The sequence below is a fragment of the Nymphalis io genome, chromosome 5, assembly GCF_905147045.1.
Source record: "Nymphalis io chromosome 5, ilAglIoxx1.1, whole genome shotgun sequence".
Taxonomy (NCBI): domain Eukaryota; kingdom Metazoa; phylum Arthropoda; class Insecta; order Lepidoptera; family Nymphalidae; genus Nymphalis; species Nymphalis io.
The window spans coordinates 10,101,876-10,116,719 of NC_065892.1; the positions used below are offsets into that span (position 1 = coordinate 10,101,876).

Genomic DNA, 14,844 nt, shown 5'->3' on the forward strand with positions numbered 1-14,844 from the left:
TTTATCTCGGTTTTCGTCCTATTTAAAATAAATACAAACATATTATTTCAATATTACCGTCTATTACAAAGTTAGTCTTCGATTCAATAAATACAACCATACTTAATTTAGTTTATAGCTCGCTGGACCTTACAGAACTTGTTTATGACTTCCTATATCGAGTTGCCCGGCGATACATATTCAAACTTGCTATTTAAGCTGTTATGTATTTATAATAAACTTACCGTATTCAGTAGAACTTATAATATATATGAAGTCGAGATGGCCCAGTGGTAAGAACGCGTGAATCTTAACCGACGAACGTGGGTTCAAACCCGGGCAAGCACCTCTGAATTTTCATGTGCTTAATTTCTGTTATAATTCATCTCGTGCTTTTCGGTGAAGGAAAACATCGTGAGGAAACCTGCATGTGTCTAATTTCATCGAAATTCTGCCACATGTGTATTCCACCAACCCGCATTGGAGCAGCGTGGTGGAATAAGCTCCAAAACCTTCTCCTCAAAAAAGGGAGAGGAGGCCTTAGCCCAGCAGTGGGACATTAAAAGGCTGTTACTATAATATATAACTAAAACTAAATGTATATAACGAAATTATGTACTTGTGATCGTTTATTTGTTTTTAACAAGTAAACTCTATAACTCTGTGGTTTAATTAAGCTTTCATTCGGACAATTTTAGTTTAAATTTAATGTAATACTAGTTTTTGCTCGTGTGTTAATGAGGTTGGGGACAGAACTCCAGACAACGCTTATGCTAAATTTAATGATGATCGGTTGAATAGATGAGTTAAGAAAAGTTAGTTAAAAAAAATCTATCAGCGAAACAACATGTGTTCCAAAGAAATTTCGTTCCAACTCTATGTATGCGTTTCAATATTTTGTATGTGTGTTTAAATATATGTACGTTTCTACCTGCATTATAATATTAAATAAAGTGTTTATATTTTAATGACAAATAAACGAATGCGTCCGAATTTTATCTTTGATATAGCGTAGAGAAAAGAAAAAAAAGTTATTAACCGACAAAATCCGTTTTTATAATTGATGTTCTTGTATAAATTTTCCAAGTAAAAGGTTCTTGATTAAAAAATAAAACATTTTTTGTATACTATATATATCTCTAAAGCTGAATGCCTAAATATAAATTCTTCATTGTCTTTTTTTCATTACAACTGTATTAATTTTGATATTGAACGTAACAAATATGTAAATAAAAACGTAATCGGAACTAATTAAAACATACCAATTCGTATTGATCGGGGCGGCGATAAATAAAATTGTAAATGTCGCTTATAAATTAAAACGTATCGGGTGGACACTTACGTATTGACTGACGAATTTATACTTGTTTCAACGGAATTGATATAAACTGTACGTAGGTACGAACATCGAGGTGTATGAAACTAGCGTGATATTGGGAATTGTTAGTGGTTCAGTATTGTGGTTCCCGAAGTCCTACGGACCGCAAGCGATGCGTTGCGGCGACGCACCGCTTTACAACGTGAGCGCATTTCTGTAGAGATACTCGACTATGCAATACCAATGTACGAGATTGAATATCCAATTCAAAATGGCATGTTATGTTACGGCCAGCGTTTTGAACGAAATGGAATTCATTTCAAACGCGTGTGCTACCTGCACGATGTATAAAATATTGCATTTTTTCCCGATATTCCTATAATTTATTGAAAAATTAATTGTATCAAGCTACGTAGCAAAAAACATATCTCTAAATGAAGTAAATTAAATAATAATAAAATGTTTTTAAACATAAATTCAGTGAACTTTATAGATAAGTTAATAACTTTATAGATATTTATATTTACTCAAGTATTAGTAAACGATTTGTCGAAATCCCTTTGAACTTTTTATACTAATAACAAACAAAATTTAAACTCGCTATATTAAAATTGTTAAAAACGTGCTCTTTGATCGTCGTATTGCAACATAATTAACAAGTTAAACTTTTGCAATGCCGAAATTCAGCGCCACCCAGTGCAATTTAATAACTAAGATAAATATGTGTTGGTCCGCGTTTAGAGGGTCTTTTTGCGTCTCCACATCTGCTGAAAGAGAATTCTAGTAGTGCCATAAAGTGTTAAATTTGCATTGTTTTTTTTTTAATTAGAGCACGCAGCTAGCAAATACCTCGAAACATTCATACAATTTAAATTATAAAAATAATTCTTACTACAAATATCTACATTATCTTTACTTGATTGTAAATATCAAATTATGATTATCAATTGAAACAGTTTTTTACGTAGTACAATTTATTTGAACTTTATAATTAACCCTCTTCATTCAATATATACATTTTAATTACTTTTATAGGGTGCTAGGTTATCGAAATTAAAGGTACAATTTCTTACATGAAAATTCATATCATCCTATACTTTGTACCGGTGACTTATTTATTCGTATACTTTTTAGCAGTATTGTTGATAGTGATGATCGTGTGATTAAATGTAAGGTTTTATATAATAGTGTATGATTTTCTCAGAATTTTTAAACACAAAACAATCCTTGCATACAATACATATAGATTGTTTAATGTGTGAATTACCAAAAAAATATATATCGATAAATAACATATTATTAAAAATAGTAAAAGTACATACTTTCGAAAAAACCCAGTTATGGAAATTTGACATATTACTAGCCATTATTCCATTGTATATTCACCTTCTATTTTGTTGAGTATCATCTAGCATCCACACTCGCTCACACACAGACACAGACCCACACACACAACCACACACGCACACACTACACATACCCACTGTTGTCACAATTTTTATAACGCCTGTATATTTTAGGCTACGACGCGGTTTTCGTCACAGAGGTGTGATGGTTCTGCCACGTCAGACATGCGGGCTATTCACGCACACATTGCTCTTGGAACGATATCCCGGGGGCAGACAGCGTCTCGACCGTTCCATACAAGGCGGGGAGCTGTTCCAAACGGTCATCAATAACCCGGTAAGTGGGATTTACTGTTGACCATTTGCATTCGTAATTGTTGTTTCAGAGTTTACAATATGCGGGCGGAGTTGTGTGTAAGTTTCCGGAAGTGGTCTGGAGATGCTGCTTTTGTTTATCTTAACTATGTATACGATTTATCATTGCAACTTGTAGTGAGCAAAGTTATTTGGTCTGGACTTGAGGGCGCAAAATACAATCTTGCCCTTTATTTTTATCACTAGCACTATGGCATCGTTTTACTGAAAAAAACACTACATACATATTTGTATCTTCGTAAAGGCCGTATAAACAGAGACAGCCCGATCATATATGCAAATAAGCGACGGTTTAGGACGCTCGTATTTTGGGGGCAATTTATTTTGAAATAAAAAGTGCAACTTATTTTTAATTTAATGTATGTTGGTAATATTGTGATTTGAATTATTTTTAATACGGTTTTGGTTAACAATGTCAACTTTCGTAAAGTTTGTAAAGCAAAATCAAAGATTAAGAGAAAATTCATGTCTGCAAATCTGAAATCACACAACCACTATCGCTCCACTCTATTATACACTAAATTTTGGAGCGTAATTCTAGCTATTTGCCTGTAGTGCTCGTTCGCTCGGACAAGCACTAATTAAACATCATATTTTAAGATATCCATTAGCATACTCATGTTGCATACTAGCAGTTATCCGTTTTCCATTACGTAAATTATTAGTATTTTCACAAACATCATTAAAATAACTCTATATCGAGTTTTTTTTTATAGAGAAGGCGGACGAGCATATGGGCCACTTGATGGTAAGTGGTCACCAATGCGCCACCAACCTTGAGAACTAAGATGTTATGTCCCTTGTGCCTGTAATTGCACTGGCTCATTCACCCTTCAAACCGGAACGCAACAATACCAAGATCCACGACCATTTGTATATAATTATGTTTTAAATTCGTCCGTTGAAATATTTAAACACAAAATATATATTTATTATGAAATAAAACGAATTCACGGTTCAAAATAACAAACAAAAGTGATCTAATATAAAACGATTTAGAATTTCCGTTGAATTTATCTCCACAACTTTGTGGTATGTCGATGGTCTCGTTACTAGTGGAAAACGGGCACCGCACGCTCGTGAAGTGTTGCTAGCGGTCGTCAATACCATCCCTAGTTGATTTTACCGCTGGTCTTTTACTGAATTTCGTCAAACGTTCCTCTTTTCATCCACTCGAACCTCACAATTGAGTAATTATTGCAGTTTCACTTCTTCCGTTTTTATTTAAAGCAGTGTTAAAAATTACGATAATGTGATTTACCACATATTGAGTTTAATAACAACTCCTATTACAAATAATAATATCGAAACAAGCATGATACTTTGTTAATATTCATAAAAGAAGAAAAAACATATTTTCTATAAGAAATTTAATTTAGAACAAAAAAATTATATTATTTCACAATCAATGAACGTTTATATTTAAAGAAGTGATAAAAACTTATTGCTTTAATAATTTAAATTTTTAGATGCTTTTATTTTCAATAACTATTATATGTCATATTTATTATTATATCAGTTAACACTTTATTTTTTACTCGCATATAAATCTGATGGTGTTTTTCTGTGACATATATTTATATATACATATATATTGTTTTTGTCTAGTGCGAGTAGGATACAAACAAATAATATTGTATTTACGCAAAGCCGTATGTAAAATAATCAACACATCGCTAACGATTAAATGATTGGTCCCTCATACAAATACGTATGAATATAATAACTTGGTATTTGAACGACGATAATCGATATATAGCCGAGATGGCCTAATAGTTAGAACGCGTAAATATTAACCGATGATCGTGGGTTCAAACCCGAGCAAGCACCACTGAATTTTCATGTGCTGAATTTGTGTTTATAATTAATCTCGTGCTTGACGGTGAAGGAAAACATCGTGAGGAAACCTACATGTGTCTAATTTCATTGAAATTATGCCACATGTGTATCCAATCCGCATTGGAACAACGTAGTGAAATGAGCTCCAAACCTTCTCCTCAATAGGGAGAGGAGGCTTTAGCTCAGCAGCGGGATATTAACAAGCTATTACTGTTCTGTTAACTGAGTGCTAATCGTTAAATTCATAACTCTAAAATATACCGTTTAACAGACAACTTTTCTTGTGTATTTTCTACCGCACACAGTGATATTGCTTAACCGTGCCAATTAGTTGAGCGCTCGTTGATATTTCACAATGTTTAAGCTTAGAGTTTCCACAAATAGTTTAATAATTTCAAATAAGTATTTTTTTCCTGTTTTACGGCATTCCGTGTACTTATGTTAATATTTTCGGGCAACTGAACTTAATGATAGCCTTTGTGTAAGCCGTCTGCACTGTCTCCCGCCAAATAGCAATACTCAGTATTGTTGTGTTTCGGTTCCAAGGGTGAGTCAGCCAGTGAAACTTCAGGCACAAGGCACATAACAACTAAGTTCCCAAGGTTGGTGGCGCGTTGGCGATGTAAGGCATGTTTAATATTTCTTACGGCGCCAATGTCTATTAGCGATGAACTTACCATCAGGTGGTCCAATTTCCCGTCCGTCTATATTATAACAAAATAAAACTACAAGTACTGATAATTTTTAGTTTTTTGAAAGTAAGGTAGATCAAATTTTCCAACTCAATTTGATATCTAACTTTGAATATATAAAAAAAATAAATACTAATGGGAACGAAACGATGAAACAATGCGTTATATACAAATGTATATTTACTATCTAAATCCCGATGATCGTTGCAATGCCTCTTAAACTATGTTCGTAAATTATAATCCGAAACGGTTTGCGCTCCAATATTCCCTATGTTCAAATATTTACCAATTAATATGGCGACCGGTTGAACAGTATCGATGATGTGCTATAGCGGTAGCTCTACTGGAGGTAGAGCTTTGTGCAAGCTCGTCTAGGTAGGTACCACCCACTCATCAGATATTCAAAACAGCAGTACTTGTTATTATTGTGTTCCGGTTTGAAGGGTGAGTGAGCCAGTGTAATTACAGGCACAAGGGACATATCATCTTAGTTCCCAATGTCTATGAGCGTTGGTGACCACTTACCATCTGGTAGCCCATACGCTCGTCCGCCTTCCTATTCTATACAAAAGGCAAAGCAATTTAGAGGCAAGTAAAATTGAAAAAAAACAGTACGTGTATGTGTCAATTTTCATGATGAAACAGGATCAACAGTCAACCATTTTATGATCAACAAAAATTAATCCTATCCTAATAAAACTTTAATGCGCGGTTTTTTTTAAATTTATAATTAAAATACATTAATTACACTAATATTGAATATGTAAAATGTTCAACAGATAAACGTGTTCATGACGCACATGTCTAACTACGGCAACGATCGCCTGGCTCTATACACCTTCGAGTCCGTGGTGAAGTTCCTCCGATGCTGGACAAACGTTCGTCTCGCGTCCGCTCCGCCACTTGCGCTCGCTGAAAAGTACTTCCAACTGAGGCCGGACGAACTGAACCCGCTGTGGGGGGTGAGTATACAACTTCGTAATAATAAGTAAACATTGACAAGTGTCATACATTTTTTATTATATAGCCCATCGTGACTTCAGATTTCTTTTCATACAGGACAAAGAATTTTTTTAAATTATTCAAAAAAAGTCGAGATGGCCTAGTGGTTAGAACGCGTGAATCTTAATCGATGATTGTGGGTTCAAATCCGGGCAGCACCACTGAATTTTCATGTGCTTAATTTGTGTTTATAATTCATCTCGTACTTGACGGTGAAGGAAAACATCGTGAGGAAACCTGCATGTGTCTAATTTCGTTGAAATTCTGCCACATGTGTATTCTACCAACCCGCATTGGAGCAGCGTGGTGGAATAAGCTCCAAACCTTCTCCTCAAAAGGGAGAGGAGGAGCTGCCCAGCTGTGGGACAATAACAGGCTGTTACTGTTACTGTACTGTTTATTCAAAAGATAATGTGTTACAGATGTGGACAAAATAATGTTCAGAAATAATCCACCATCTTTCACAATTTCAACCACTCGCAATACTACGAGTAGTTAATATTAGATGTTGTTAAATGTGATTTATAAGCAGATTTATAATGTTAATATATCGATTCTTATAGTTAGTTATGGGTTAGTGTGCTTAATAACATGTTTATTATATACACATTACACACGTGTGTGATTGAGCAATAAAAATATAACACATATATAATAAATAATGATATATTACCGTTTATCGTGTTCCCTATACGATTAGATTAAATCCAGTCGGTGGTGTTTTAAATAAGTATTATAAAAAAAGAAAATATATATTTCTAACCGCGAAGATGGCATGTAAAATAGTCTGTTTAAAGATTATTTTTGTCGCTTACGAAATCAAATTAAGATTTTTATTTTTAGTTCATTATCTGTTTTAAAATAAAAAAAATCACCAATCTGTAGTGTCTTCAAAGTAACTGATTTCGAAATTCTAACTATCGACTGATTATACGACTTTGTATAAGCCTGTCTGGGTAGGATCACTCACTCATCAATTATTCTAACGGTTCCTCGGTTCGAAGTTTGTCAACGTTGTTACAGGACCAAGGGATAGCATCCTAATTCCCATGGCTAGTGGCACATTGATGGCATAAGCAGTAAAGTTAGTTTCCGAAGTGCCAGAGAGAGGATTCGTTAAGAAATTGAATACATCTTATGATTTTTGTTTATATTTATTGTTCGTGAATATTTATCAAAATAAAGAATACACAGAATGGGGAGTAGATCACTTAACGAGGTGTTTAATGTAAAATTCGCATATATTTTATAAAATAATACTATTTTTGTATGTGTGTGTGTACATTTGTATTTAATTGCGAAGTTTCTTCTCGTCTATCTCAGTTTAAGGTGATTTTATCATCTACAATATATAATTTCGGTGACACAGCTGTCTGATTTCTCCTCGCTACTCCAATGTGGGTTTGTGGATGATACAACCGATATAGTTTATTTGAATTGTATCAACAATATTTTTTACACAATCAAAGTAAATTTGCATAGATATTTCGTCTATTGTGCTTAACATAATATTATTAACGTTCCGTTAAATATAATGTTCATACTTTGTCCATATAAGTGTAATCTATTATATTATATACGTAATATAATTCTAGTAAAGGAGCTCAATGCCAGGTGGATACGACAATGCAAACTACTCGATCGCTGTTAGAGCTTCGTGAATAGTCAAGTGAGCTTTGTATTGGTGCGTTTTGGGTTTACACTTGACATATATTTAACTTGAATATAATTGCCGCCGTGGAGTACCGGCTTAGAATAGTACTCCCCCAATCTCATCCCGTGGGTGTCGTAAGAGGTGACTGAGGGACGGGGAAAAGGGGGGATGGGCAGCAGCGTCCCCCCCCCCCATAAACATCTCAGCCCCATACTGCGCTCGCCAACACGCCCGCCCAGCGCGGCGAGTATGGGCAAATCCTCCTAAATGGCAAATGCGCCCAAAAAAGGCCCCCAGTTACCAAGGCAAGCCCGCTAGGCCCGACCAAGGTAGCGGTCGCGGTATCGGCAGGGCAGGGGGTGCTAAGAATCACCGGTTCACGGCAGGCTACCATATAAGACGACTTCACATGGCAACGTACAATGGACGCTCGATGAGGCTGGACCATCACCTCGCCGAATTAGAAGTAGAGTTAAGTCATATAAACTGGCATATACTGGGGTTATCTGAAGTCCGAAGACAGGGGGAGGACACGATAACTCTAGAGTCCGGTAACTTACTCTACTTCCGCGAAGGTGATAACCTCTCCCAGGGTGGTGTCGGTTTTCTAGTCAAAAAGGATCTCATTAGCAGCATTGTGGAAATCAGTAGTGTGTCGAACCAGGTAGCGTACCTTGTCCTAAAAAAGGCCCACTACAATGTTGTTACGGGAGACTTTAATGCTAAAGTGGGAGTACAAGATAGCGGTGAATCGAAAGTCGGACCTTACGGCTTGGGCTGCAGAAATCACAGGGGGCAAATGCTGGTAAACTTTCTCGAAGCGCAGGGGCTCTTTTTGATGAATTCTTTCTTTCAAAATAAGCCTCAGAGGAGGTGGACCTGGCGAAGCCCCGATAACGTGACAAGGAACGAGATAGACTTTATCATTTCGAATAAAAGGCACATATTTAGAGACGTTACAGTGATCAACAGGTTTAATACCGGAAGTGATCACCGCTTGGTTCGAGGCACTCTAAATATCGACTTCAAAGCCGAAAGATCGAGAATGATGAGGTCTACTCTCCGACCTACCATGCTCCAAGCTGCTCAAGGCTCCGAAAAGTTCCAAATGGAACTTCAAAATCAATTCACCGCGTTGGATACCGTAAGCAGCATTGATGAGAAAACTGACACGCTGGTCAAAATACTGCAAAACACATCCCGCAAGTGTTTTCCGCCACAGAGAAGAGACAACGCACCAAAACTCTCTGCTGAGACACTCGAGCTCATGAGAAAACGACGAGAACTACCATCGTTTTTGTCAGATAAGGCCTTAAACTGAACAATAAAAACGCTGACGCGACGCGATCTCCGACGCTCCAATACCCGTGCCATCACGGCTGCGATTGAGCAAAATCGGGGATCGAAAGTGTTCGCTCGCAAGTTTGGGAGGCCGCGTCTGACTAAACTTAAAACTGAAAATAGTGGTTGGGAAACCTCTAGGCCTGAGATTGTTGGAGAAGTAGAGAGGTTTTATGGGCAGTTGTTCTCTTCAAGATCGGATAAACCCGTGGGAATCAGTATTGATGACCAGCGCGCCCCTTTTATGCGCCATTTCTCCGAGGAGCTCCCGATCGTTGACCAAGGCGAGATTAGGGCGGCTCTAGAACAGCTTAAAAACAACAAAGCTCCGAGAGATGACGGAATCACAACAGAGTTGCTTAAGGCAGGCGGGACTCCGGTCCTGAAAGAGCTAACAAGCCTCTTTAATTCCGTCATCCAACATGGCAAGACCCCGGAAACGTGGAGCGGGAGTGAGGTGGTACTGTTTTTCAAGAAAGGTGATAAAACCCTCTTGAAAAACTACTGACCAATCTCCTTCCTGAGTCACGTGTATAAGCTGTTCTCAAGAGTCGTCACGAACCGTCTCGCCAGACGACTTGACGAGTTCCAGCCCCCAGAGCAAGCCGGCTTTCGATCAGGCTACAGCACCGTGGACCACATCCATACTGTTCGGCAGATTGTACAAAAGACAGAACTTCCCGGTGTGTCGGTCTCGGTATAAACTTGGACAAGACCAAGGTCATGTTCAATAGGCATGTCTTGCCGGGACCGATATACGTCGAGGGGAAACCTCTCGAAGTTGTTAGTGAATATACCTAGGACAGATAATACAAGTCGGTAGGAACAACTTCGAAAGGGAGCCGATCGAAGAATTCGCTTGGGATGGGCAGCATTTGGCAACCTTCGTCAAGTCCTCCAGTCGTCTATACCGCAATGTTTGAAGACGAAAGTCTTCAACCAATGCGTCTTACCTGCCATGACATACGGTGCCGAAACGTGGACACTAACTACGGGACTTGACCACAAATTCAAAGTCGCTCAGCGTGCTATGGAGCGAGCTATGCTCGGAGTATCTTTGAAGGATAAGATCAGAAATGAGATTATCCGGAAAAGAACCGGAGTCACCGACATAGCTTGCAAAATTAGCAGGCTGAGATGGCAGTGGGCTGGTCACGTTTGTCGTAGGACCGATGGCCGTTGGAGCAGACGAGTCCTAGAGTGGAGACCGCGAATCGGCAAGCGCAGCGTAGGGCGCCCTCCAGCCAGGTGGACCGACGACCTTAAGAAGGTGGCGGGCACCAACTGGATGCGGAAGGCGGAGGACAGGGAGCTTTGGCGCACCTTGGGAGAGGCCTATGTTTAGCAGTGGGCAACGATTGGCTGTTGATTGATAATTAAATTGTTTTCTGTATATAAACCATATTGACAGATTTTAATGTATGTGGTGGGGTGGAATATTACAAGGGTCAGCGAGGGTGTGTGTTATTTGTGTTCCCTAACAAGTGCATGTTGGCAGCGGTGAGTCTATCGACGGGATTGACCTAAGCACGTCCTACTCGATCCCTCACCGCTGCCAACGTGCACTTGTTAGGGAACACAAATAACACACACCGACCCCGCCGGCGGGGTCGACGGCCCTCATACGTTACGTCCCGTCAACGCCTAGGCGTATGACTGTGTTTATAATGCACACGTCCGTCCCTCCCGATTTTAACGGCGTCCTAAGCCGAGGTCCGGCCTCACAGGAGGCACCCTTAGGGCGTCTGTCTCTCTTGAGCCCTCGTGTGGCTCCTAACATCCGGCTGAGTTTAACTCGCCCATACCGCCCGGTGACGCTGTAGAGGCCAGTAGGGCCAACAGCAATACACCGTCCAAAAAAAAAGAGGCTAACTATACCTTAACGGTTATAGCTACAGTAATATGGTCGTCAGACACAGCGTCAGTGATTTTCGACGAGTTTTAGTACGGATGGCAAAAATATATAAAAACAACAATTTAAAATAATAGTTTTTTTGTTTTTTTTTATTATCTTGTAGTCTCTACAGTCGCGTTTTCCGTGCCTTTGTTGTATCTTCGTATCGGTATAAAGTTTAAAATTTTGCGCGCCTGCATATTTTCATTTCCAGGCCGCATAAAAAAATTGGACTACTACTTTTTTAATCTTCTTGAGTTTCTGGATTACTAGGCTGGTGATGGGGTCTTCTATATTATGAATCGCCATTCCAAGGTTATGTTATCCACATGTTGCCATTTTTGTCCTATTTACCAGTTTTCCCGCAACCCTACGTAGAATTTAGGTATATATTTTAAGGTATATTAACCATAAATGGTCACCGATTAACATTTCGTATTAAATATTAAAGTGATAGTCGGTCTTATATATTTTGTTCCACGGAATTTGTTATTACGTTATCAGATTTTGTTTTCACTGAAAATATTTCTTGTAATTAAACATTATTATACAGATAGTGTTACCAATTTAGACAGTTTATGATGATTAAATGGACGTTGAAAATTTAATTAATATTCCCGTAATGAATTCTCGCAAAATATCTTAAATGAGTAGGAGTATTGTGTTCATTATCTTTAAATAAAATTTCGTAACGCTAAATATATATTTGAATCATAGTTTTTACTAACAAATTTGAATTAAGAGTATCGAAACGGATAAGTGTTGTACTTATCCGTTTTGATACTCTTAATTCTAATTGTTATTGTTGATAGGCAGTTTGTATGTCGATTACTCCAATGAAACAAATATAAGCAGTTATTATTAAACACATGGAGTAAAAGTAAAGGAGAGTGGCCTTCAATTTTGCCTCCTGATCTTCTCATGATCGAATATTAAATCGTAATTCAGTACGTTACGTAGACTATTTTTATGGAATCTTTCAATTTACCTTGTTGGTCTAGTCTTTAGTTTCTAATACTGCAGTTTTACTCGGTAGTAGCGCTTCGTGCTAGGCCGTCTGGACGCGTACCACCCACTCATAATGATTTTCGATCGCCAAACAGCAACATTTAGTATTGTTGTGTTCCGGCTAACCTAACCTAACCCTTCGGTTAGCCAGTATAACTACAGACACAAGGAACGAAGGAAGGAAGGAACAAAAGGAAGACGATATATATATACTTCTATTGATCAGATCAAATTATGTACTCTCTTTAATACATTTTTAAAATGACAAAAATATCATTAAACTTTTTATAACAATAATATTTTAAACGAGATTGTTGACTATTGTTCATAAAAAAATATCAGAAAATATTTTTACGCAAGGCGAAATGTTACGTTACATCATATCCACCGAAGCAATTTTTAAACCACCCGCTGATTCAATTTGCAGAATTGATTCCCTTGGCGATTCTTACATATTCGATTCTCAATATATGACCATGGTATTACAAAAATAATATACATTTTTCGTATAATATAAACGAAACCACAGTCACGGATTAATAATTTGCGAGAAACGGAAAAGTATTTATTTAAAAAAAAATTTGAATATTTAACCCGAGCACGATATTCAATTAATTTAAAACATTGAAGGCAAAAGTCGAATTTAATATGTCATTCCAGGAATATTTTCCCAATACAATTTTCGTAATTAAAATTATTGGATTAATATCATGACGTCAATATTTATATGCCAAAATATAATAGTTGTTATATTTTAGCATGTTTTGTTGTTTAACAGAATCCATGCGACGACATCCGTCACCGTCGAATTTGGTCGAAGAGTAAATGGTGTGACACGTTACCGAAGATTTTAGTGATCGGACCACAGAAAACAGGCAGTACCGCGCTGTACACGTTCCTGGCTATGCATCCGACTTTAGTGCCAAACCTGCCGAGTCCGACAACTTATGAGGAATTGCAGTTCTTCAATAACAACAACTACTTGAAAGGATTGGACTGGTAAGTTTGTTTACTCTTAAATTTTATTTTATTATATATGAAGCCAACGCTATATACAATGTTGTTTCTTATTCTAGAGTACAATCTTAAATAACTTAAACATAAAACGTATGCAATAGTACACAATTTATGTTTTATTACGTCCCGTAGCGGAGAAATGGAATTGACAGATTCGATAGTCGATCACGTCACAAAAATAAACTGCATATATTTCATGCCATAAATCAAATCCTCCAGTCATTTTTCGATGCAGTAGTTTTATACTACATATAAAATGTGATCGATTTTTGTTATGATTTATAGATATCGAAAAAACCTAATTGGACCGATAGCAATGTTAGTCGTATAACATATAACATTGCAATATTCACGTTTTGGTTCGACTGCAAATAATGCCTTTAAACCATTCCAATTCAACTCTTTTGTTTTTATAAATATCTAGAAATGATTAGAGATTTATATTCTAAATCTATTTTTTTTTATTCGTTTAAGTTACACATGAAATCTTTTATTTCTGCATTGTGATATTTAATTGCAGAAGCACAAGTACTACATTATTTATTTTTTCTTAATTTTTTACATTGATTATTCATTATATTAGTAAATGACTGCCTCATTGGTCTAGTGGCTTGATATAAGGCCGCAGACCCGGAGGTCCTGGGTTCAATTCCCAGGTCGGGCCAATAAAAAGTTATTGGGTTTTTCTGTCAGAAAATTCTCAGTAGCAGCCCGGAGTGTGGAAGTTGGAAGTGTGTACACTCCTGTGCCTCGGAAAGCACGTAAAGCCGTTGGGCCTGCGCCTGAACTCTTTCCGGTCGTGTCGGATTGCCGTCCCATCGGATTATGAGAGTTAGGGAATAGAGAGTGCACCTGTGTTTGCGCACACACTTGTGCACTATAATATCTCCTGCGTAGTTGGCTAATCTCTCTTGAGATTGGCCGCCGTGGCCGAAATCGGTCATGAGGACATTATTATTATTATTATTATATTAGTAAATGATTATTGTGTTTATGACTTTCTACGTTTGCTCTCATTAAATGAACTCACAATAAATATTATATCTCATCAATACCTTTCTTGTTCGACCGCGCTAATCTCGTGACAGATAGACCAATTGGAAAAATGTATTTGCAATAGTTAGCCTATTTATTAAGGCATATTATATAATATATAACTACAAGTGAACGCTACAACTATCTGGTAAACTGTACTGTATTTGGTATATATATATATAAAGTAAATTGAATGCGGGCGAAACAGCTTTTAAAAGCCGAGATGGCCTAGTGGTAAGAACGCGTGAATCTTAACCGATGATCGTGGGTTCAAACCCGGGCAAGCACCACTGAATTTTCATGTGCTTAATTTGTGTTTATAATTCATCTCGTGCTTAACGGTG

At 37.4% G+C, this 14,844-nt stretch overlaps 1 protein-coding gene across 2 annotated transcripts in view; it reads left to right on the forward strand.

The window, feature by feature from the left end:
• The window catches only part of LOC126768623 (bifunctional heparan sulfate N-deacetylase/N-sulfotransferase), a 122,512-nt gene that overhangs the window by 93,563 nt on the left and 14,105 nt on the right, over nt 1-14,844 (forward strand). For both annotated transcript variants that reach the window (XM_050486819.1, XM_050486820.1), the window contains exons 9-11: nt 2,818-2,980; nt 6,329-6,511; nt 13,227-13,447. In XM_050486819.1, the coding sequence (XP_050342776.1) occupies nt 2,818-2,980; nt 6,329-6,511; nt 13,227-13,447 (567 nt within the window). The remainder of the gene's footprint in view (nt 1-2,817; nt 2,981-6,328; nt 6,512-13,226; nt 13,448-14,844) is intronic.